This window comes from Symsagittifera roscoffensis, chromosome 1 (genome assembly GCF_963678635.1).
Source record: "Symsagittifera roscoffensis chromosome 1, txSymRosc1.1, whole genome shotgun sequence".
In the NCBI taxonomy this organism is placed as follows: domain Eukaryota; kingdom Metazoa; phylum Xenacoelomorpha; order Acoela; family Convolutidae; genus Symsagittifera; species Symsagittifera roscoffensis.
The window spans coordinates 6,493,889-6,519,083 of record NC_087062.1 but is presented as its reverse complement, the minus strand read 5'-3'; the positions used below and the strand labels follow the sequence as shown (position 1 = coordinate 6,519,083).

At 36.4% G+C, this 25,195-nt stretch overlaps 1 protein-coding gene across 1 annotated transcript in view; it reads right to left on the bottom strand.

Moving 5' to 3' along the window:
• LOC134843901 (uncharacterized) overlaps positions 1 to 25,195 on the bottom strand; it is a 681,357-nt gene that overhangs the window by 28,998 nt on the left and 627,164 nt on the right. The window contains exons 49-52 of the mRNA XM_063860276.1: positions 24,834 to 25,076; positions 23,462 to 23,677; positions 19,920 to 20,174; positions 3,809 to 3,863 (exon numbers count right to left, since the gene is read on the bottom strand). Of these exons, the coding sequence (XP_063716346.1) occupies positions 3,809 to 3,863; positions 19,920 to 20,174; positions 23,462 to 23,677; positions 24,834 to 25,076 (769 nt within the window). The remainder of the gene's footprint in view (positions 1 to 3,808; positions 3,864 to 19,919; positions 20,175 to 23,461; positions 23,678 to 24,833; positions 25,077 to 25,195) is intronic.

Here is a 25,195-nt window from a genome sequence, read left to right as displayed (position 1 = left end):
GAGGCGTGGCAAAAATAGTTTCAGAATGGGGGGGAGTAGTATTAAAGTAGAAAAGGAGTGCATTATAAAAGTAGGTACTATAAAAGTAGAAAAACCTTTTATGTGTTTTTTTTTAAAACGGAACATTCTGTCGGAACATTCTGTCCTACTTGCACAATAACCCCCGCATTTAAGAAAACTGAAAACAAATCGATTATAATGGATTTTTGTGGTCTAAACATAATCGATTCCCATGTTACGCTCAGACAACAGAATTGGACTAAAAATGGATTTAAATCCATCCCGCACCGAGCGCCCATGGATCATAATCGATTATATTGTCGTAATATGGTCAGCATCTATAAAATGACAAAATAATCGATTATAATCCATTAAAAATGGATTATAATCCTTATATTTTTTATCCCAATAAAATCCATTATAATCGATTATAATCGATTATAATGGATTTTTTCGAGGGGTTGGTTATTCATGAAATTTACAATTTTGTTCAAAATTATCTCATTTCCTGTTTAGTGTAAATGCTACGTGTTATGGCTATATAATCAATTTCGTGGTCTGAACTTTACATCTGTAATGGATTATAATCGATTATTTTTGTCTCGGGAATCCATTATAATCGATTAGAATCTTTGGGCGCTCGGTGCGGGATTTTTCTCGCAAAAACAAAATGCATTATAATTCATTACTAATGGATTATATAAAAAGAAAAAATGACATTAAAACTTTCTTGCGTTTATTTGTTTTCTGCTCTTTTTACCTTTCTTCCCCATTCCACATAAGCATCAATTTTATGGTGTAACGAGGGGTTTTACAGGGTTATTCATGAAAACCAAACATATTTGTAATAGACTTCCCGCACTGACAAAAATGGAATAGAATCTATTTTAGTATGAAAAAAGTAAGTTGATTAAATTTTGATCAATTTTAGTATGAAAAAAACACGTTACTTAAATTTAGATCGATTTTAGTATGAAAAAAGTACGAAGATTGAATAAAAAGATGAAGATTGATTTGGATCGATTTAAAATCGATTTAAATTGATCTTAAATCCCAGCTAAAAAAATTGATCCAAATCGATTTTAAATCAATTTAAATGCATTTTTCGGTCTGAATTTGTTTTTATTTTTAAGGGGGGATTAAAGCGGATTTAAATAGATTAAAATCGATTTTTTTTCATTCGAGATTTATCAGTTTAATGTGATCAAATTTTAATTTATTCTGACCCTTTTCTTGTTTGTTACACAGGATTTTGCAAAATTTACAATTTACATTTTCTATAATTGCATTATCTATTTTCGAGCCTAAAATCTGACTTATGTGGATCATTTTATTGAATTCTATAACATCTGGCACGAGTGTTTATTTTTAAAAAATCGAGAATAAAAAATTCCAACAGTTTTTTCAAAGGGTATGTTTTTTTGCCGTGTTCGCAAAAAAAATGATTTTAGTGACTCTGAAAATCCATTCAAATCGATTTAAATAGATTTTTAAAACACTCAAATTGATCCAAAATTTTCAAATAAGATCGATTTAAATCGATTTAAGATGGATTTAAGTGAGTTTCGGATGGATTTTAGTGAGTCGGAAAATCAATCCAAATCGATTTTTTAGACACTAAAATCGATTGAAAATTTTCAAAAAGATCAATTTAAAATCCATTTAAACTCGTTAAATGTACATTTTTAATCGATTTGAACCGATTTAAAATCAAATTAAATCGTTCCGAAATCATTTTTGTCAGTGCGGGTTACCAGTCCAAACGTCATTTTATTTAACAATAGGACAATGTTAACAAAAAAATAACTGCAAAAGTTAGGTGGGGGATGATGGAAGGAAAAAAGCCTCGTTTTCTTATCTCGATACTGATTGATTTATGCATTGTCTACTTTATGACCCGTCTACTTTTTGCTAAGTAACTTTTGAAATTGATGTTACTTTCTTCAACAAAACGCGGGTGTAATTTGAGCTAAAGGGTGGCAATTTCGAGATGGAGAGACTGAATGTTGAAGTTTTTTCGGACCATGCTAACATTCTAACCCCCCCCCCCCTCCCCACTACCGCCCTCAAATAGATTTAGGGGAGGATGTTAACTTGGTTCTGAGTTCGATTTTTCAGCCAATTAGAAGAAAGCTTCAACAGAAAATGAATTATAACAGCACAGCAGTCTTTCTGTACAATTCGTGCAGATATAGAATCAATTTTTGGTTTTGTTTTTCTATTTTTTTTAAAACGGTATTCTCAAAAGTATACGGTTTTCAGAAAAAAATAACATCCTCCTCCTAAGTTAGATTTTTTTTAGCTTTATCCAGGTTTTTTTTCCCAATAGCCTGCTTCGATTTCACATTATGTGAAAGTTCATGTATCTGATGATTTTCTTATCAGTCAATAATAATTTTGATAGACTGGATTTATGCGCTTTCTTTGAGATTTCCGCAATTTATTTGAGATTTTGAACCATCTGGTGCCACATAGTCCACCGTTGTATGGAGAAATTCAACTTTGTATTCCAGGGTTGAAAATTCCCACAAAAATTCCTCTATCACAGAGCTTCTTATAAGATTTGTAAGGAAATTTTGGTATCTTAACTCTATCATACAAGAAAAATTCTAAGATAGCCAATTTTTTTCAAGAGAACATGAAAATTGGACAAAATATCAAAAACGTTTCGAATGTCTTTTATTATGGTAACTACGAATGCACAAAATTTTAAAAAAACTTTCTGAAATAAAAACTTTCAATTTTGTCGCATATTTATTAATTTACGAAACACAAAAATCGAAACAAAAAATTGATGTTTTCAGAACTTAAAATTTTCAAAAGAAACGTGATTGAAAATAGCAGATCAATTAAATAAATTAGAACTGAAGATTTAATGAATAAAACATCTAAAAACTGGTCTTTGCCATCATAGCACCCCATAATGGCAAGCATATTAAGCGGATAGTTTAATGCAGATATGAACCATCCGCTTATAACTAAAAAATAAAAATTATGACAAAATTCTTATGAAAAAAAACAACGAATTTTGACAACCATTATTATTTAATCAACGTATAAAAAACTGAAGGCATCCACGCTAATTTTGCAAATAACAAATCGCAACGCATGAAACCACATTATGTACAAAATATGCATTTCAAAAAATTGCGAGATATATTGAGTTAGAAAAGTTCTGAAATCGAGTTTTTATGATTATTCTGTTGTTTGAAACAAATAACTTTTTTCGGTTCATTTGATGAATTAAAAATGCATCAACTGTGTTAACTTATTACTATTCGAATGTCAAAGCACATGCTATCAAAAAGCCTTAAAGGTGCTTCAAAAAGGGCATCAATATTTGCGGTTTAGATTAGAAAAAAAATCGTACTATAACACTAACGCACAGGCGCGGATCTAGGAAATCACTCCTAAATCACTATAAAGACCGAAATTTGACCAAACTTTTCATTTTCTGCGCGCCAGGCAAATTTCTGAAAAAAGGCCAAAAAAACGTTTTCAGGCATTTTTTGGAAAATTCCGACCAAAAAGTCGCGTTTTTTCGGCGCGCGCTCCCCCCTCAAAATTAGGAACGATTGGCGCCAAAGGCACCTTTAGAAAAATTTTAAGGTCAGTCAACCAAAAATGGATGTCTCAAAATAGTATAAAGGGGGACCCTTTGGGTCGGCAGGGGGTAGGGGGTCAAGTCCCTGAGGAAAGGGGGGACGTCCCCCCTAAATCCGCATCTGCTAACGCTCACTAAAGTTCGAGCGTTTGAAAAAGAACTTGTAATATAACACATGATATGGATGAGGATTGTATAACTGACCTTCGTCATCTGACTCGACAGCGCGTGTTCCTTTGGTCGAGATGAACTGCTCGTGCTGAAACAAAAAAAAAACTAAAATCAGAATTACCATGAAACATTTTTTGCCCAAAGGTCGGGTTTTCCTTATTCGACCCAAATTTGGAAATCTAGGAATAAGTGAAGAGAAACAAATTTGTTTGCACTTGATTGGTTAAAAGCAAGCCAATTCACAATGCCAAAGTATCATTCAAAATTATTTTATCTATTATTACGGCAATAATAAAACTATTTTTGGCCGAATTAAAAAAGTACTCAATTTATCAAACTGATGTAAAACTTTTGTTAATGAGTCAAAATCAGTTTCTAATCGCAATTAAGCATAAGTTGACTCTAAACTTAAGTTGGCATTTCTAGAGTGCCCTCAGACAATCAAATTTTGCTCAAATTCCCTTTTTTTAGACACTGCAATTTGTGATATAAAAACACTGCAATTTCTGTTTTTATTAAAATTTCGGATATCTTCAAATACCCCCTTTGGGAACCTAGAAAAAAATGTTCCCCCTATGAAGACATAATTCAAACGTCAAACATAAGAGAATTTGTCGCAAGTAGTACCAAGAGAATTACAATTGTACCAAGAGTATTACAATAAAATTCTTTGTATCAAGAGTATTACAATAAAAACTGTGAAAGTTGTACTATATAATGTGTACAAAATAGGTATATATATAGCCTTTTTCAGCCTGTTTTTTCAAAATCAATTTGATCGACCTAAAAAAGGTCGACAAAATTTTCGATTTTTTTCTTGAAAATCCGCCCGCCCCCCTCGAGAAAATCCTATATCCGCCCCTCTTCTCTACGTCAAACTAAATTTCATAACATTATGGCCTCCCGTAAATTATATGTTCAATCTTGAATTTCAATGGGGGAAAATGAAAAGAAGCCAATTAATTTAACTGACTATTATAAACGCAAAAAAAATCAAAGAGCATCCAGAGCAAAATAATCCCGCTCGTTTCAGCCATCCGGAAACTTTTTCCACTTTTCTTCCTTTAATTTTAAATTTTTTTAAATTGTTCAAATCGCAAGGAGCATGATTGAAACGTTTTTTTTCAGATACCAGTTGACAAAAATTACTGAATTAAACGATTCAATCGATTAGATCTATAAAAAAAATCCTTATTTGGTCTCAAGGACTGAACTTTTTTTTTCAAGTTCGGAGAATGCCAGATTTCACCATTTGCAATAAGTTGTCCCAAAGAAAAAATATATACAACAGAGTTTAGGAAACCTATCACTCTAAACATTCAATTTTCTCGCTAAAAATGTTTCGTATCGAATGAACAACTTAATTCTACTCCACTTATAAAGCAAAAAGTTCAGTCTGCACAAAAACTTACTGGAGATGGTGAAGATGGACTTTTAGACCAGGAATCAGAAAATCCATTGAAAAACTTACTGGAGATGGTGAAGACGGACTTTTAGACCAGGAATCAGAAAATCCATTGAAAAACTTACTGGAGATGGCGAAGACGGACTTTTTAGACCAGGAATCAGAAAATCCATTGAAAAACTTACTGGAGATGGTGAAGACGGACTTTTTAGACCAGGAATCAGAAAATCCATTGAAAAACTTACTGGAGATGGTGAAGACGGACTTTTTAGACCAGGAATCAGAAAATCGATTGAAAAACTTACTGGAGATGATGAAGACGGACTTTTTAGACCAGGAATCAGAAAATCCATTGAAAAACTTACTGGAGATGGTGAACACGGACTTTCTAGACCAGGAATCAGAAAATCCATTGAAAAACTTACTGGAGATGGTGAAGACGGACTTTTTAGACCAGGAATTAGAAAATCCATTGAAAAACTTACTGGAGATGGTGAAGACGGACTTTTAGACCAGGAATCAGAAAATCCATTGAAAAACTTACTGGAGATGGTGAAGACAGACTTTTTAGACCAGGAATCAGAAAATCTATTGAAAAACTTACTGGAGATGGTGAAGACGGACTTTTTAGACCAGGAATCAGAAAATCCATTGAAAAACTTACTGGGGATGGTGAAGACGGATTTTTTAGACCAGGAATCAGAAAATCCATTGAAAAACTTACTGGAGATGGTGAAGACGGACTTTTTAGACCAGGAATCAGAAAATCCATTGAAAAACTTACTGGAGATGGTGAAGACGGACTTTTTAGACCAGGAATCAGAAAATCCATTGAAAAACTTACTGGAGATGGTGAACACGGACTTTCTAGACCAGGAATCAGAAAATCCATTGAAAAACTTACTGGAGATGGTGGAGACGGACTTTTTAGACCAGGAATCAGAAAATCCATTGAAAAACTTACTGGAGATGGCGAAGACGGACTTTTTAGACCAGGAATCAGAAAATCCATTGAAAAACTTACTGGAGATGGCGAAGACGGACTTTTTAGACCAGGAATCAGAAAATCCATTGAAAAACTTACTGGAGATGAGAAGACGGACTTTTAGACCAGGAATCAGAAAATCCATTGAAAAACTTACTGGAGATGGTGAAGACAGACTTTTAGACCAGGAATAAAAAAATCCATTGAAAAACTTACTGGAGATGGTGAAGACGGACTTTTAGACCAGGAATCAAAAAATCCATTGAAAAACTTACTGGAGATGGTGAAGACGGACTTTTAGACCAGGAATCAGAAAATCCATTGAAAAACTTACTGGAGATGGTGAAGACGGAATTTTAGACCAGGAATCAGAAAATCCATTGAAAAACTTACTGGAGATGGTGAAGACGGACTTTTTAGACCAGGAATCAGAAAATCTATTGAAAAACTTACTGGAGATGGTGAAGACGGACTTTTTAGACCAGGAATCAGAAAATCCATTGAAAAACTTACTGGGGATGGTGAAGACGGATTTTTTAGACCAGGAATCAGAAAATCCATTGAAAAACTTACTGGAGATGGTGAAGACGGACTTTTTAGACCAGGAATCAAAAAATCCATTGAAAAACTTACTGGAGATGGTGAAGACGGACTTTTTAGACCAGGAATCAGAAAATCCATTGAAAAACTTACTGGAGATGGTGAAGACGGACTTTTTAGACCAGGAATCAGAAAATCCATTGAAAAACTTACTGGAGATGGTGAAGACGGACTTTTTAGACCAGGAATCAGAAAATCCATTGAAAAACTTACTGGAGATGGTGAAGACGGACTTTTTAGACCAGGAATCAGAAAATCTAATGAAAAACTTACTGGAGATGGTGATGACGGACTTTTTAGACCAGGAATCAGAAAATCCATTGAAAAACTTACTGGGGATGGTGAAGACGGACTTTTTAGACCAGGAATCAGAAAATCCATTGAAAAACTTACTGGAGATGGTGAAGACGGACTTTTAGACCAGGAATCAGAAAATCCATTGAAAAACTTACTGGAGATGGTGAAGACGGACTTTTTAGACCAGGAATCAGAAAATCGATTGAAAAACTTACTGGAGATGGTGAAGACGGACTTTTTAGACCAGGAATCAGAAAATCCATTGAAAAACTTACTGGAGATGGTGAAGACGGACTTTCTAGACCAGGAATCAGAAAATCCATTGAAAAACTTACTGGAGATGGTGAAGACGGACTTTTTAGACCAGGAATTAGAAAATCCATTGAAAAACTTACTGGAGATGGTGAAGACAGACTTTTAGACCAGGAATCAGAAAATCCATTGAAAAACTTACCGAAGATGGTGAAGAAGGACTTTTTAGACCAGGAATCAGAAAATCCATTGAAAAACTTACTGGAGATGGTGAAGACGGACTTTTTAGACCAGGAATCAGAAAATCCATTGAAAAACTTACTGGAGATGTTTAAGACGGACTTTTTAGACCAGGAATCAGAAAATCCATTGAAAAACTTACTGGAGATGGTGAAGACGGACTTTCTAGACCAGGAATCAGAAAATCCATTGAAAAACTTACTGGAGATGGTGAAGACGGACTTTTTAGACCAAAAATTAGAAAATCCATTGAAAAACTTACTGGAGATGGTGAAGACGGACTTTTAGACCAGGAATCAGAAAATCCATTGAAAAACTTACCGAAGATAGTGAAGAAGGACTTTTTAGACCAGGAATCAGAAATTCCATTGAAAAACTTACTGGAGATGGTGAAGACGGACTTTTTAGACCAGGAATCAGAAAATCCATTGAAAAACTTACTGGAGATGGTGAAGACGGACTTTTTAGACCAGGAATCAGAAAATCCATTGAAAAACTTACTGGAGATGGTGAAGACGGACTTTTTAGACCAGGAATCAGAAAATCTATTGAAAAACTTACTGGAGATGGTGAAGACGGACTTTTTAGACCAGGAATCAGAAAATCCATTGAAAAACTTACTGGGGATGGTGAAGACGGATTTTTTAGACCAGGAATCAGAAAATCTATTGAAAAACTTACTGGAGATGGTGAAGACGGACTTTTTAGACCAGGAATCAAAAAATCCATTGAAAAACTTACTGGGGATGGTGAAGACGGATTTTTTTAGACCAGGAATCAGAAAATCTATTGAAAAACTTACTGGAGATGGTGAAGACGGACTTTTTAGACCAGGAATCAGAAAATCCATTGAAAAACTTACTGGAGATGGTGAAGACGGACTTTTTAGACCAGGAATCAGAAAATCCATTGAAAAACTTACTGGAGATGGTGAAGACGGACTTTCTAGACCAGGAATCAGAAAATCCATTGAAAAACTTACTGGAGATGGTGAAGACGGACTTTTTAGACCAGGAATCAGAAAATCCATTGAAAACTTACTGGAGATGGTGAAGACGGACTTTTTAGACCAGGAATCAGAAAATCGATTGAAAAACTTACTGGAGATGGTTAAGACGGACTTTTTAGACCAGGAATCAAAAAATCCATTGAAAAACTTACTGGAGATGGTGAAGACGGACTTTCTAGACCAGGAATCAGAAAATCCATTGAAAAACTTACTGGAGATGGTGAAGACGGATTTTTTAGACCAGAAATTAAAAAATCCATTGAAAAACTTACTGGAGATGGTGAAGACGGACTTTTAGACCAGGAATCAGAAAATCCATTGAAAAACTTACCGAAGATGGTGAAGAAGGCCTTTTTAGACCAGGAATCAGAAAATCCATTGAAAAACTTACTGGAGATGGCGAAGACGGACTTTTTAGACCAGGAATCAGAAAATCCATTGAAAAACTTACTGGAGATGGTGAAGACGGACTTTTTAGACCAGGAATCAGAAAATCCATTGAAAAACTTACTGGAGATGGTGAAGACGGACTTTTTAGACCAGGAATCAGAAAATCTATTGAAAAACTTACTGGAGATGATGAAGACGGACTTTTTAGACCAGGAATCAGAAAATCCATTGACAAACTTACTGGGGATGGTGAAGACGGATTTTTTAGACCAGGAATCAGAAAATCTATTGAAAAACTTACTGGAGATGGTGAAGACGGACTTTTTAGACCAGGAATCAGAAAATCCATTAAAAAACTTACTGGAGATGGTGAAGACGGACTTTTTAGACCAGGAATCAGAAAATCGATTGAAAAACTTACTGGAGATGGTGAAGACGGACTTTTTAGACCAGGAATCAGAAAATTCATTGAAAAACTTACTGGAGATGGTGAAGACGGACTTTCTAGACCAGGAATCAGAAAATCCATTGAAAAACTTACTGGAGATGGTGAACACGGACTTTTTAGACCAGCAATTAGAAAATCCATTGAAAAACTTACTGGAGATGGTGAAGACGGACTTTTAGACCAGGAATCAGAAAATCGATTGAAAAACTTACCGAAGATGGTGAAGAAGGACTTTTTAGACCAGGAATCAGAAAATCCATTGAAAAACTTACTGAGATGGTGAAGACGGACTTTTTAGACCAGGAATCAAAAAATCCATTGAAAAACTTACTGGAGATGGTGAAGACGGACTTTTTAGACCAGGAATCAGAAAATCCATTGAAAAACTTACTGGAGATGGTGAAGACGGACTTTTTAGACCAGGAATCAGAAAATCCATTGAAAAACTTACTGGAGATGGTGAAGACGGACTTTTTAGACCAGGAATCAGAAAATCTAAAGAAAAACTTACTGGAGATGGTGATGACGGACTTTTTAGACCAGGAATCAGAAAATCCATTGAAAAACTTACTGGGGATGGTGAAGACGGACTTTTTAGACCAGGAATCAGAAAATCCATTGAAAAACTTACTGGAGATGGTGAAGACGGACTTTTAGACCAGGAATCAGAAAATCCATTGAAAAACTTACTGGAGATGGTGAAGACGGACTTTTTAGACCAGAAATCAGAAAATCCATTGAAAAACTTACTGGAGATGGTGAAGATGGACTTTTTAGACCAGGAATCAGAAAATCCATTGAAAAACTTACTGGAGATGGTGAAGACGGACTTTTTAGACCAGGAATCAGAAAATCCATTGAAAAACTTACTGGAGATGGTTAAGACGGACTTTTTAGACCAGGAATCAGAAAATCCATTGAAAAATTACTGGAGATGGTGAAGACGGACTTTCTAGACCAGGAATCAGAAAATCCATTGAAAAACTTACTGGAGATGGTGAAGACGGACTTTTTAGACCAGAAATTAGAAAATCCATTGAAAAACTTACTGGAGATGGTGAAGACGGACTTTTTAGACCAGGAATCAGAAAATCCATTGAAAAACTTACTGGAGATGGTGAAGACGGACTTTTTAGACCAGGAATCAGAAAATCCATTGAAAAACTTACTGGAGATGGTGAAGACGGACTTTTAGACCAGGAATCAGAAAATCCATTGAAAAACTTACTGGAGATGGTGAAGACGGACTTTTTAGACCAGAAATCAGAAAATCCATTGAAAAACTTACTGGAGATGGTGAATATGGACTTTTTAGACCAGGAATCAGAAAATCCATTGAAAAACTTACTGGAGATGGTGAAGACGGACTTTTTAGACCAGGAATCAGAAAATCCATTGAAAAACTTACTGGAGATGGTTAAGACGGACTTTTTAGACCAGGAATCAGAAAATCCATTGAAAAATTACTGCAGATGGTGAAGACGGACTTTCTAGACCAGGAATCAGAAAATCCATTGAAAAACTTACTGGAGATGGTGAAGACGGACTTTTTAGACCAGAAATTAGAAAATCCATTGAAAAACTTACTGGAGATGGTGAAGACGGACTTTTAGACCAGGAATCAGAAAATCCATTGAAAAACTTACCGAAGATGGTGAAGAAGGACTTTTTAGACCAGGAATCAGAAAATCCATTGAAAAACTTACTGGAGATGGTGAAGACGGACTTTTTAGACCAGGAATCAGAAAATCCATTGAAAAACTTACTGGAGATGGTTAAGACGGACTTTTTAGACCAGGAATAAAAAAATCCATTGAAAAACTTACTGGAGATGGTATAGACGGACTTTCTAGACCAGGAATCAGAAAATCCATTGAAAAACTTACTGAAGATGGTGAAGACGGACTTTTTAGACCAGAAATTAGAAAATCCATTGAAAAACTTACTGGAGATGGTGAAGACGGACTTTTAGACCAGGAATCAGAAAATCCATTGAAAAACTTACCGAAGATGGTGAAGAAGGCTTTTTTAGACCAGGAATCAGAAAATCCATTGAAAAACTTACTGGAGATGGTGAAGACGGACTTTTTAGACCAGGAATCAGAAAATCCATTGAAAAAATTACTGGAGATGGTGAAGACGCACTTTTTAGACCAGGAATCAGAAAATCCATTGAAAAACTTACTGGAGATGGTGAAGACGGACTTTTTAGACCAGGAATCAGAAAATCTATTGAAAAACTTACTGGAGATGGTGAAGACGGACTTTTTAGACCAGGAATCAGAAAATCCATTGAAAAACTTACTGGGGATAGTGAAGACGGATTTTTTAGACCAGGAATCAGAAAATCTATTGAAAAACTTACTGGAGATGGTGAAGACGGACTTTTTAGACCAGGAATCAGAAAATCCATTGAAAAACTTACTGGAGATGGTGAAGACGGACTTTTTAGACCAGGAATCAGAAAATCGATTGAAAAACTTACTGGAGATGGTGAAGACGGACTTTTTAGACCAGGAATCAGAAAATTCATTGAAAAACTTACTGGAGATGGTGAAGACGGACTTTCTAGACCAGGAATCAGAAAATCCATTGAAAAACTTGCTGGAGATGGTGAACACGGACTTTTTAGACCAGGAATTAGAAAATCCATTGAAAAACTTACTGGAGATGGTGAAGACGGACTTTTAGACCAGGAATCAGAAAATCGATTGAAAAACTTACCGAAGATGGTGAAGAAGGACTTTTTAGACCAGGAATCAGAAAATCCATTGAAAAACTTACTGAGATGGTGAAGACGGACTTTTTAGACCAGGAATCAGAAAATCCATTGAAAAACTTACTGGAGATGGTGAAGACGGACTTTTTAGACCAGGAATCAGAAAATCCATTGAAAAACTTACTGGAGATGGTGAAGACGGACTTTTTAGACCAGGAATCAGAAAATCCATTGAAAAACTTACTGGAGATGGTGAAGACGGACTTTTTAGACCAGGAATCAGAAAATCTAATGAAAAACTTACTGGAGATGGTGATGACGGACTTTTTAGACCAGGAATCAGAAAATCCATTGAAAAACTTACTGGGGATGGTGAAGACGGACTTTTTAGACCAGAAATCAGAAAATCCATTGAAAAACTTACTGGAGATGGTGAAGACGGACTTTTAGACCAGGAATCAGAAAATCCATTAAAAAACTTACTGGAGATGGTGAAGACGGACTTTTAGACCAGGAATCAGAAAATCCATTAAAAAACTTACTGGAGATGGTGAAGACGGACTTTTTAGACCAGGAATCAGAAAATCCATTGAAAAACTGACTGGAGATGGTGAAGACGGACTTTTTAGACCAGGAATCAGAAAATCTAATGAAAAACTTACTGGAGATGGTGATGACGGACTTTTTAGACCAGGAATCAGAAAATCCATTGAAAAACTTACTGGGGATGGTGAAGACGGACTTTTTAGACCAGAAATCAGAAAATCCATTGAAAAACTTACTGGAGATGGTGAAGACGGACTTTTTAGACCAGGAATCAGAAAATCCATTGAAAAACTTACTGGAGATGGTGAAGACGGACTTTTTAGACCAGGAATCAGAAAATCGATTGAAAAACTTACTGGAGATGGTTAAGACGGACTTTTTAGACCAGGAATCAGAAAATCCATTGAAAAATTACTGGAGATGGTGAAGACGGACTTTCTAGACCAGGAATCAGAAAATCCATTGAAAAACTTACTGGAGATGGTGAAGACGGACTTTTTAGACCAGGAATCAGAAAATCCATTGAAAAACTTACTGGAGATGGTGAAGACGGACTTTTTAGACCAGGAATCAGAAAATCGATTGAAAAACTTACTGGAGATGGTTAAGACGGACTTTTTAGACCAGGAATCAGAAAATCCATTGAAAAATTACTGGAGATGGTGAAGACGGACTTTTTAGACCAGAAATTAGAAAATCCATTGAAAAACTTACTGGAGATGGTGAAGACGGACTTTTAGACCAGGAATCAGAAAATCCATTGAAAAACTTACCGAAGATGGTAAAGAAGGACTTTTTAGACCAGGAATCAGAAAATCCATTGAAAAACTTACTGGAGATGGTGAAGACGGACTTTTTAGACCAGGAATCAGAAAATCCATTGAAAAACTTACTGGAGATGGTGAAGACGGTCATTTTAGACCAGGAATCAGAAAATCCATTGAAAAACTTACTGGAGATGGTGAAGACGGACTTTTTAGACCAGGAATCAGAAAATCCATTGAAAAACTTACTGGAGATGGTGAAGACGGTCATTTTAGACCAGGAATCAGAAAATCCATTGAAAAACTTACTGGGGATGGTGAAGGCGGACTTTTTAGACCAGAAATCAGAAAATCCATTGAAAAACTTACTGGAGATGGTGAAGACGGACTTTTTAGACCAGGAATCAGAAAATCCATTGAAAAACTTACTGGAGATGGTGAAGACGGACTTTGTAGACCAGGAATCAGAAAATCGATTGAAAAACTTACTGGAGATGGTTAAGACGGACTTTTTAGACCAGGAATCAGAAAATCCATTGAAAAATTACTGGAGATGGTGAAGACGGACTTTCTAGACCAGGAATCAGAAAATCCATTGAAAAACTTACTGGAGATGGTGAAGACGGACTTTTTAGACCAGAAATTAGAAAATCCATTGAAAAACTTACTGGAGATGGTGAAGACGGACTTTTAGACCAGGAATCAGAAAATCCATTGAAAAACTTACCGAAGATGGTGAAGAAGGACTTTTTAGACCAGGAATCAGAAAATCCATTGAAAAACTTACTGGAGATGGTTAAGACGGACTTTTTAGACCAGGAATCAGAAAATCCATTGAAAAACTTACTGGGGATGGTGAAGACGGACTTTTTAGACCAGAAATCAGAAAATCCATTGAAAAACTTACTGGAGATGGTGAAGACGGACTTTTTAGACCAGGAATCAGAAAATCCATTGAAAAACTTACTGGAGATGGTGAAGACGGACTTTTTAGACCAGAAATCAGAAAATCGATTGAAAAACTTACTGGAGATGGTTAAGACGGACTTTTTAGACCAGGAATCAGAAAATCCATTGAAAAATTACTGGAGATGGTGAAGACGGACTTTCTAGACCAGGAATCAGAAAATCCATTGAAAAACTTACTGGAGATGGTGAAGACGGACTTTTTAGACCAGAAATTAGAAAATCCATTGAAAAACTTACTGGAGATGGTGAAGACGGACTTTTAGACCAGGAATCAGAAAATCCATTGAAAAACTTACCGAAGATGGTGAAGAAGGACTTTTTAGACCAGGAATCAGAAAATCCATTGAAAAACTTACTGGAGATGGTGAAGACGGACTTTTTAGACCAGGAATCAGAAAATCCATTGAAAAACTTACTGGAGATGGTGAAGACGGTCATTTTAGACCAGGAATCAGAAAATCCATTGAAAAACTTTCTGGAGATGGTGAAGACGGACTTTTTAGACCAGGAATCAGAAAATCTATTGAAAAATTTACTGGAGATGGTGAAGACGGACTTTTTAGACCAGGAATCAGAAAATCCATTGAAAAACTTACTGGGGATGGTGAAGACGGATTTTTTAGACCAGGAATCAGAAAATCTATTGAAAAACTTACTGGAGATGGTGAAGACGGACTTTTTAGACCAGGAATCAGAAAATCCATTGAAAAACTTACTGGAGATGGTGAAGACGGACTTTTTAGACCAGGAATCAGAAAATCCATTGAAAAACTTACTGGAGATGGTGAAGACGGACTTTTTAGACCAGGAATCAGAAAATCCATTGAAAAACTTACTGGAGATGGTGAAGACGGACTTTTTAGACCAGGAATCAGAAAATCCATTGAAAAACTTACTGGAGATGGTGAAGACGGACTTTTTAGACCAGGAATCAGAAAATCCATTGAAAAACTTACTGGAGATGGTGAAGACGGACTGTTTAGACCAGGAATCAGAAAGTCCATTGAAAAACTTACTGGAGATGGCAAAGACGGACTTTTAGACCAGGAATCAGAAAATCCATTGAAAAACTTACTGGAGATGGTGAAGACAGACTTTTAGACCAGGAATCAGAAAATCCATTGAAAAACTTACTGGAGATGGTGAAGACGGACTTTTAGACCAGGAATCAAAAAATCCATTGAAAAACTTACTGGAGATGGTGAAGACGGACTTTTAGACCAGGAATCAGAAAATCCATTGAAAAATTTACTGGAGATGGTGAAGACGGATTTTTTAGACCAGGAATCAGAAAATCTATTGAAAAACTTACTGGAGATGGTGAAGACGGACTTTTTAGACCAGGAATCAGAAAATCCATTGAAAAACTTACTGGGGATGGTGAAGACGGATTTTTTAGACCAGGAATCAGAAAATCTATTGAAAAACTTACTGGAGATGGTGAAGACGGACTTTTTAGACCAGGAATCAGAAAATCCATTGAAAAACTTACTGGAGATGGTGAAGACGGACTTTTTAGACCAGGAATCAGAAAATCCATTGAAAAACTTACTGGAGATGGTGAAGACGGACTTTTTAGACCAGGAATCAGAAAATCCATTGAAAAACTTACTGGAGATGGTGAAGACGGACTTTTTAGACCAGGAATCAGAAAATCCATTGAAAAACTTACTGGAGATGGTGAAGACGGACTTTTTAGACCAGGAATCAGAAAATCCATTGAAAAACTTACTGGAGATGGTGAAGACGGACTGTTTAGACCAGGAATCAGAAAATCCATTGAAAAACTTACTGGAGATGGCAAAGACGGACTTTTAGACCAGGAATCAGAAAATCCATTGAAAAACTTACTGGAGATGGTGAAGACAGACTTTTAGACCAGGAATCAGAAAATCCATTGAAAAACTTACTGGAGATGGTGAAGACGGACTTTTAGACCAGGAATCAAAAAATCCATTGAAAAACTTACTGGAGATGGTGAAGACGGACTTTTAGACCAGGAATCAGAAAATCCATTGAAAAATTTACTGGAGATGGTGAAGACGGACTTTTAGACCAGGAATCAGAAAATCCATTGAAAAACTTACTGGAGATGGTGAAGACGGACTTTTAGACCAGGAATCAGAAAATCCATTGAAAAACTTACTGGAGATGGTGAAGACGGACTTTTAGACCAGGAATCAGAAAATCCATTAAAAAACTTACTGGAGATGGTGAAGACGGACTTTTTAGACCAGGAATCAGAAAATCCATTGAAAAACTTACTGGAGATGGTGAAGACGGACTTTTTAGACCAGGAATCAGAAAAGCCATTGAAAAACTTACTGGAGATGGTGAAGACGGACTTTTTAGACCAGGAATCAGAAAATCCATTGAAAAACTTACTGGAGATGGTGAAGACGGACTTTTTAGACCAGGAATCAGAAAATCCATTGAAAAACTTACTGGAGATGGTGAAGACGGACTTTTTAGACCAGGAATCAGAAAATCCATTGAAAAACTTACTGGAGATGGTGAAGACGGACTGTTTAGACCAGGAATCAGAAAATCCATTGAAAAACTTACTGGAGATGGCAAAGACGGACTTTTAGACCAGGAATCAGAAAATCCATTGAAAAACTTACTGGAGATGGTGAAGACAGACTTTTGGACCAGGAATCAGAAAATCCATTGAAAAACTTACTGGAGATGGTGAAGACGGACTTTTAGACCAGGAATCAAAAAATCCATTGAAAAACTTACTGGAGATGGTGAAGACGGACTTTTAGACCAGGAATCAGAAAATCCATTGAAAAATTTACTGGAGATGGTGAAGACGGATTTTTTAGACCAGGAATCAGAAAATCTATTGAAAAACTTACTGGAGATGGTGAAGACGGACTTTTTAGACCAGGAATCAGAAAATCCATTGAAAAACTTACTGGGGATGGTGAAGACGGATTTTTTAGACCAGGAATCAGAAAATCTATTGAAAAACTTACTGGAGATGGTGAAGACGGACTTTTTAGACCAGGAATCAGAAAATCCATTGAAAAACTTACTGGAGATGGTGAAGACGGACTTTTTAGACCAGGAATCAGAAAATCCATTGAAAAACTTACTGGAGATGGTGAAGACGGACTTTTTAGACCAGGAATCAGAAAATCCATTGAAAAACTTACTGGAGATGGTGAAGACGGACTTTTTAGACCAGGAATCAGAAAATCCATTGAAAAACTTACTGGAGATGGTGAAGACGGACTTTTTAGACCAGGAATCAGAAAATCCATTGAAAAACTTACTGGAGATGGTGAAGACGGACTGTTTAGACCAGGAATCAGAAAATCCATTGAAAAACTTACTGGAGATGGCAAAGACGGACTTTTAGACCAGGAATCAGAAAATCCATTGAAAAACTTACTGGAGATGGTGAAGACAGACTTTTAGACCAGGAATCAAAAAATCCATTGAAAAACTTACTGGAGATGGTGAAGACGGACTTTTAGACCAGGAATCAGAAAATCCATTGAAAAATTTACTGGAGATGGTGAAGACGGACTTTTAGACCAGGAATCAGAAAATCCATTGAAAAACTTACTGGAGATGGTGAAGACGGACTTTTAGACCAGGAATCAGAAAATCCATTGAAAAACTTACTGGAGATGGTGAAGACGGACTTTTAGACCAGGAATCAGAAAATCCATTAAAAAACTTACTGGAGATGGCGAAGACGGACTTTTTAGACCAGGAATCAGAAAATCCATTGAAAAACTGACTGGAGATGGTGAAGACGGACTTTTTAGACCAGGAATCAGAAAATCCATTGAAAAACTTACTGGAGATGGTGAAGACGGACTTTTTAGACCAGGAATCAGAAAATCCATTGAAAAACTTACTGGAGATGGTGAAGACGGACTTTTTAGACCAGGAATCAGAAAATCCATTGAAAAACTTACTGGAGATGGTAAAGACGGACTTTGTAGACCAGGAACCAGAAAATCCATTGAAAAACCTACTGGAGATGGTGAAGACGGACTTTTAGACCAGGAAGCAGAAAATCTTGCAAGTTTGAAAGAAACCTTCAAACTTTGAGTAATAATTGTAAAAAGGGGTCTTTGAGAGCATGCATTTGAAAATTTTGACATAACCAGCATACAGTCGGAAAAAGGTCAATAAACGCAAGGAAACAGAAAAAAACTGACTTGGCAACTTTTGAATTTAAAATAAAAAAATGGCCTTAAAGCTCTTTGAATTTGAAGAACAATCTATGCTTGACAATACTGCGATAAAATTAACACAATTTGAGAAAGTTGGTTCAATAGGTAATTTTTTACCGCTGTGAAAACGTAAAACTAAAATTCATTGTCAAAACTAGAAGTGGATTAAGTTTTTAGTGCCCTTTCACTTCAGCTGTCAAAATAACAGTGGAGGTTGCTTTCTTTTTACCAAAGGAAATGAACTGAATTAAAAAAAAAATTAAACGTCAAACCGCAAAAACTCAAAATTAAGCCTGATCAAAACTTAAAACTGTAAAACCAAAGAAATCGTCAATTTTTAAAACGTAAAATTAAATATATTTTTCAAATTTAGTAGTCGATTACGTTTTTTTAATGATTTTTTCACTTTTGCTGTTAAAACAACAGTGACGTTTGCTTTCCTTTTAACACAGGAAATGAACTGATCTGGAAGAGTCAAACCGCAAAAAAAAAAGAAATTTGAGCTTGATCAAAATTTAAGAGTGTTCCTGAAAAAAAACATCAGTTTTTAAAACTTAAATTCATTTTCAAAAATAAAGTAAATTACGTTTTTCATAATTTTTTTAAAGTTCAAATTAAAATCAAAACTCAAACCGTAAAAAAACAAACTCGAGCCTGATCAATTTTTAAGAATGTCCGTGAAAAAAATCAAAAAAATCATCACGGCCTGTATACAAGAATTTTCACTATATGAAAATCGGATGTTCGAGGCCCACCATGAGGGTGAGGCAAAATTACCCAGCCCAGAAAAATAACCAAAAAAATTGCATGTAGTTCTTAAGCAGGGGCACAACAGCGGTTCGCCGTGATGAGCTGTACAGCTCGTATGTTGGTCCTATCCCTCGTGGATAAATGATCTTAATAATCTAAGGATCTTAATAATAAAACATTCAACGACGACCCTTAAAAACTTATATTAGCGTTTAACTTTGTGAACTAGTTAACTTACGAGCAATGTAATCCGAAAAAAAATTAAAAAAAGAAGAATACAAAAGTTTAAGATAGAGGTAAAAAAAACCTTCACATCCAACTTCGAATTAGGTTTTTTGATGACATGTACGCATTAAAAACGTTGTGCAAACCTTTCTGGTTTTCTAGTTTCTGAAAAAAAAAACATTTTTCGAGTTTTTACGTAAAATTTTTGAACCTGTTTCTTATATGCACGTTTCCTTTTTTCAAATGCCTAGATTGAACTTTTTAAATTGCATGGATAACAGTTCCCTATTTTAACCAAAAAAATTGCAGCTTTTTCAAAAAAACACAGCAACATTTCTTAATGACTCACCAAGGACAGTTCGTCCCCTCCCTCCTCTTGCTCCCCCCATTGGGCCTCTGCCTCCGTGCCCCTGTGTTGCTTCAACACCTGTCTGAGAGTGTTGACGAGGGACTTGAGGGAGAAGTTGTAGGAGGGGGAGAGTGTGTCTAGGTTCTGGATGAGGTAGAAGAAAGAGGCCGCTCTCTCCGCTATCGCACTCAGTTTCGACCGCAGCGATTCCTGTCTGTCCAACACTAGACGGTAAGCCTCCATCTTGTCGTTGATCTGGAGAGCAAAAGTGTATAAAATTTGGATCTCTTTCATTATTCCCCCAACCCCAAAGCCCCCTTCCCCCATTATGGTACCTAGAAACGAACTTCCCCCCATAAAGAACGAATTCATCGGCTAAACATATTTACCATATTAACACGTAAAACAAGCTAAACATATAAATAGTATTCTACTTGTCTTACGGGTTAATATGGTTGAATGCGTGATGCGTTGAGTTGTTCACCATGCAAAATTTCATTACATTATGAAAATGTAAAAAAGTTGTCCCACAATTTAATACTAGCCGATTTAACACCGTACATTTTAACACCTAGTGATTTCAGTATAAAACAATTTAAATCCACGACAATTGAACTCCTATTTTCCAGTTTAACACCGTACTTTTTAACACCATTTCACTACTAAAATTAATGCTCTATGAACTCCTTATCTTAACTCTTATCATACCAAAGTCAATCCTGCAATTAAAGCACGCATCATATTGAAAAACTTGGTTTATCTTTGTTATACATGCTAGAATGAGGCTTCCTGAATTACTTGAGACCTTATCGAAAAGTTCGTAATTTATTTTCAATTAGAATTTTTCGCTTAACCATTATGATCACTAAAAAACCTGCATCTGCTAATTCATAACAATTTAACATAAAATTTTTGACAAATATAACTTTAACTTTATACTAAACTCAAGTGATAAACAAACGCAAACACAATAAACAGATTACGACTGAGTCTTCTTTCGAATTCACAGTTTCATCTAGAAACAAGCCAATTCTCATAGCGTCCGGCCGAAAATTATTTTTCAAGCGAAAAAAAAACTTAACCGAGAACTGGATTTGCTCAAACTATCAAAAACATAAATGTCGAGCATCGGCCATTACAGAAACTAACGGATTGATCGAGACGCGTGGAGAGCCCAAAAATGATATTTCAGCGCAAAAATTAGATGCCCGAAATGCCATCAAGCTTTTAAAAGATCTCAGCGAGAGATTTACACCGACTGTCGCAGTTGCCAAAGCAGTTTTACCAGTGAAAAATGATTTGGTCAATCATTTTGCCCTCCCAATTAAAGACAAATTGATCCGAACGCCTGCGCGCAAACGTAAGCAGCTAGATGTAAATATGCCACCCATCACCGTTGCGCGAAAATTCGAGATCTCTCAAAATTTTGAAAACGGTATGACAGTAGATCAAATAATCACGAGCGAATCATTTTGTGCGGTGACCTCGAAATGCTGAGAGTTTTGGAAAAATCATCTTTCTGGTTAGGCGATGGAATTTTTAAAATTACTCCAAAAATGTTCTATCAGCTATATTTAATTCATGTTAATGTATCTGGCAATGCACCAGCTATATACCCCTTCCTTCCCAACAAAACCAAAAAAAAACTACAATCGCTTCTTGCAGGCGTTAATAAACTCCACGAAATACATTTATCGGATTGTTTTCTCCATCTCTCGCAGAGTTATATGAGAGAAATTAATGAATTGGGTCCTAAAGTGACCTACGAAACGAATCACAATTTAGCGCTGGCCTTAAAAATTGTGCCTTCTCTTGCATTTGAAAAAAAGATCGGCAATTTCTATGATATGATCGTTCAGGAAATTTAGAATGTATGCGACAAAAATTGTTTAGAACCGAAAAAAATTTAGAAAACTGTTGAGTTGAGTCTGTACTCTGGCTCTACTTATATAAAAAGCATGGCGCCAAACCGTATTTTACTCCGGGTTTATTGGAACCAGCGAGATACGGCCGAGAGTGGGATTGCTAGAACAAAAAATGCTGTCGAAAGATGGCATTTCGGTATCCAATCCTATTTCAGCGGAGTCCACCCAAGTATGTTGAAAATAGTGAGCATCCTGCAAAAAAATGCCTCCGTACGAAAAATAAGCTTTTTTGATGCATCTAGTGGCCATAAGTTCAAAAAAAAGAAAAAGTACCGCGTATTAAATGCAAAAGTACAAAACATAATGTACGTTTACGAAGACAAAAATGATTTGTATTTTTTCAGAGCGTTATTTAGTTTACGTTAAGCCGCTGTAAATTTTGTCTCATTTCTGTTTATTCTTTCGCATTATTAGAAATCAAATTTCAATCTTTCTTAAGCTTTTGTCAGCTTTTTTGAAAAAATGTTTCATTGCAGACTCCCGGAAACGTAACTAAACGCAAGAACTTGACCCGTGCACTAGCAATTTAATCCTAGGACAATCGCCCTGATTTTCGGGTAGCTAGGTGGAGACTAGAGGCTGGCAAACCTTTTAACTTTGCGTTTATGCGCCAACAATTCAGAAACAGCTGACAAAGCGATCAGGTTATAGGTTTAAGTTCGAGAATGATTCTAAAATTGAATGATTTTTTGGCTTTCGGCGTTGGTTAAACCTTCATAAATTTCTAGACCGGCCTAAAATGTCTGGGAAATTAGTTCATTTTAGTCAAAGGCCGTCTAATTATTTGTGGTCCTTTGAAGTTCATTGAATTATTGCTTGTTTTGGAACGATTCAATCAAATTTTGGCAAGGTAATTTCTGTTCAAAACCTACGCGAATTAGGTAGCGCAAAATTTTCTGGCTGTGAAAGGCAAAATCTACTCTCGTTTAATTCTTTGATGTTTACCGAAGACCCCTTTGAAGTAAGTTTTCTTTTTTTTGGATAAAAACGGTGTTAATTTATAGAAATGGTTTGAAAATGTAGCGATGTTGAATTGCTAAGGCAACATAAAGTAGCGAATGAAGTTGTATGGCATTAAACTGTTTAAAGTTAAGAAGGGGAAACCTATAAAAATAATACGAGGCCAAACTGTGCAATTTGTGAATTGTAAGCGAATTCAGCAACAAGCACGCTCCCTTAGTTCTTCTTTTGTTCTTTCACTTTCTTTGATCGTTCCGACAAAATTTTAACATGTTTAAGAACTTGTCGCTGAAATCCAGGAACATACAGAACCAAAATTGTGCACCTATCCAGTGCACAGTTTGGGCTCGTAATGAAATTTTTAAAACTGAAATTCAAATGTGGGGGGAAGTCGAAAAGAGCCGAATTGTGTATATAGTAACAAATCTCCCTCTTTCTGCAAAGTGAAAGGGAAGTTGAAAAAATCCTTAAAAAAACTGTGATATTTTTCCTTATTACCTGCCTTCTCCGTGAGTTTTAACCAATTAAGCGCAGGTTAACCTCGTTCGATTGTAATGGAAATCATCATTATACTTTGTGAAAAACTATTTACGTAAAAACCAAAAGGGGGAGAGAGTAACTGGAAAAGCGACTTTTCGACAGATGAAAAATTCTCACCTGGTCCATAGTCTCAACTATGCTCTTGACCACTGTGGACTCCGCCCACACATTATCCCCTGAGAAGTTAGTCAGTTTGTGGTAGAGAGTCTGCTCTAGCTGGCGGATCCTCTGCTGACATCGCCACCAACTCCGCAACACCCTCCCCCTCTCCGCCGCCACTCGGGGGTGCAAGTACTGGAACGTCAAGTCCAGCAGTTTCTGGTACAGACTCAGCTAAAAAACAACAACATTAGCGTTCAAGTGATAGATCCGATATATTTTGTTACTATTAAAAAACTGCTCAGGGGATGAAAAAAAAACAATTTTGCAATAGGACTATTCTTAAAATTCAGTTTCAAGATGATCTAAGTGAGGTATGAAAACTTCAGGGCGGAATAAATTCAGTACTAGATTCGGTGTTGATATGCAACTATGTTTTCATAATTTTGAAAGCACTTCGATAAAACGAAAAAGTTTTGCGTTTTAATTTCGCTTTTAAAACGTTTCGCCAAAAGATTGAATTTTTCAAAATATGTTAGATTGGGCTCCAATAGAGGCTCGAAAAATGATAACGAAGGAAACCAAAATTGCTCAAGGAAATCAAGAAAGAAATCGAAAAAAGCAAGACCGAACTAGCACACCGAATGGCTCAAATAATTCGGGCTCGCAAAACGATAAAAAAGGAAACGTTGCAAAAGAAAATCAAGAAAGAAATTTAACGAAACAAGACCAAATTAGCCAGGGGCGGATCTAGGATTTTCTCGAGCGGGGGGGGGGGGCGGATTTTCAAAAAATTTTCGGAAATAATTTTGTCGACTGTTTTGTAGGTCGAACAAATTGATTTTCGAGCTCTCAAATTGAAGGCATTTTTAGGCACTTTTTGGAAAACTTTTACCAAAAAATTAGGTTTTTTCAGCGCGCGCTTCCCCCTCAAAACTAATAAATATAGGCGCCGAAACCAGGTCGACCAAATTGATTTTCCGAGCTCTCCTAAAGCACTAAAAAGACCCTGTTTTGGCCAAAATTTGTGCGGCACAGGCAAAATTTTTGAAAAACAGGCCAAAAAAGGCGTTTTTCGGCACTTTTTGGAAAATTTTGATAAAAAAATCGCGTTTTTTCGGCGCGCGCTCCCCCCTCAAAATTAGCATATGTGGGCGCCTAAGGCGCCTTTAGAAAAATTTTAGGGTCGATCGGCTAAAAATCTATTTCTTAAAAAGTACCAAAGGTAGGGGGTCGAAGGGGGTCGAATCCCTGAGGGGGGGGGGGGCGTCCGCTTCCCCTTAATCCGCCCTGAAATTAGCACACTGAATGGTTCAAATAATTGGGGCTCGCAAAACGATAAAGGGAACGTTGCAAAAGAAAATCAAGAAATCAGACCAAATTAGCAGACCTCATTAGGTACATAAGACACAAGAGTAGTGACGGAGGCGAGATTCGAGTTGAACTTGACAGTCTTGTCGTCACAGGTCATCAAAAGAGAATAGTCCTCGTTGCAGACCATGAGGTGTCCGTCGAATGACATCAGCCCCGGCTCCTCCCACTTCGCCTCCTCTCTCTGCATGTTCTTGTTCAGAATCAGGGGTCCCAGCAGAGAGTCCACCGGTTCAGAGACTCCTGTGATCACCAGGGTCGCCTGAAATTAAACGAGATTGATACACGTAGTCAGGGCTGTCAACATCTTTCATAACTATGATTCAATCGGATACACATTTTTAAAAAAAAACATAAAAATGGCCAGACAAACAAGTTAAA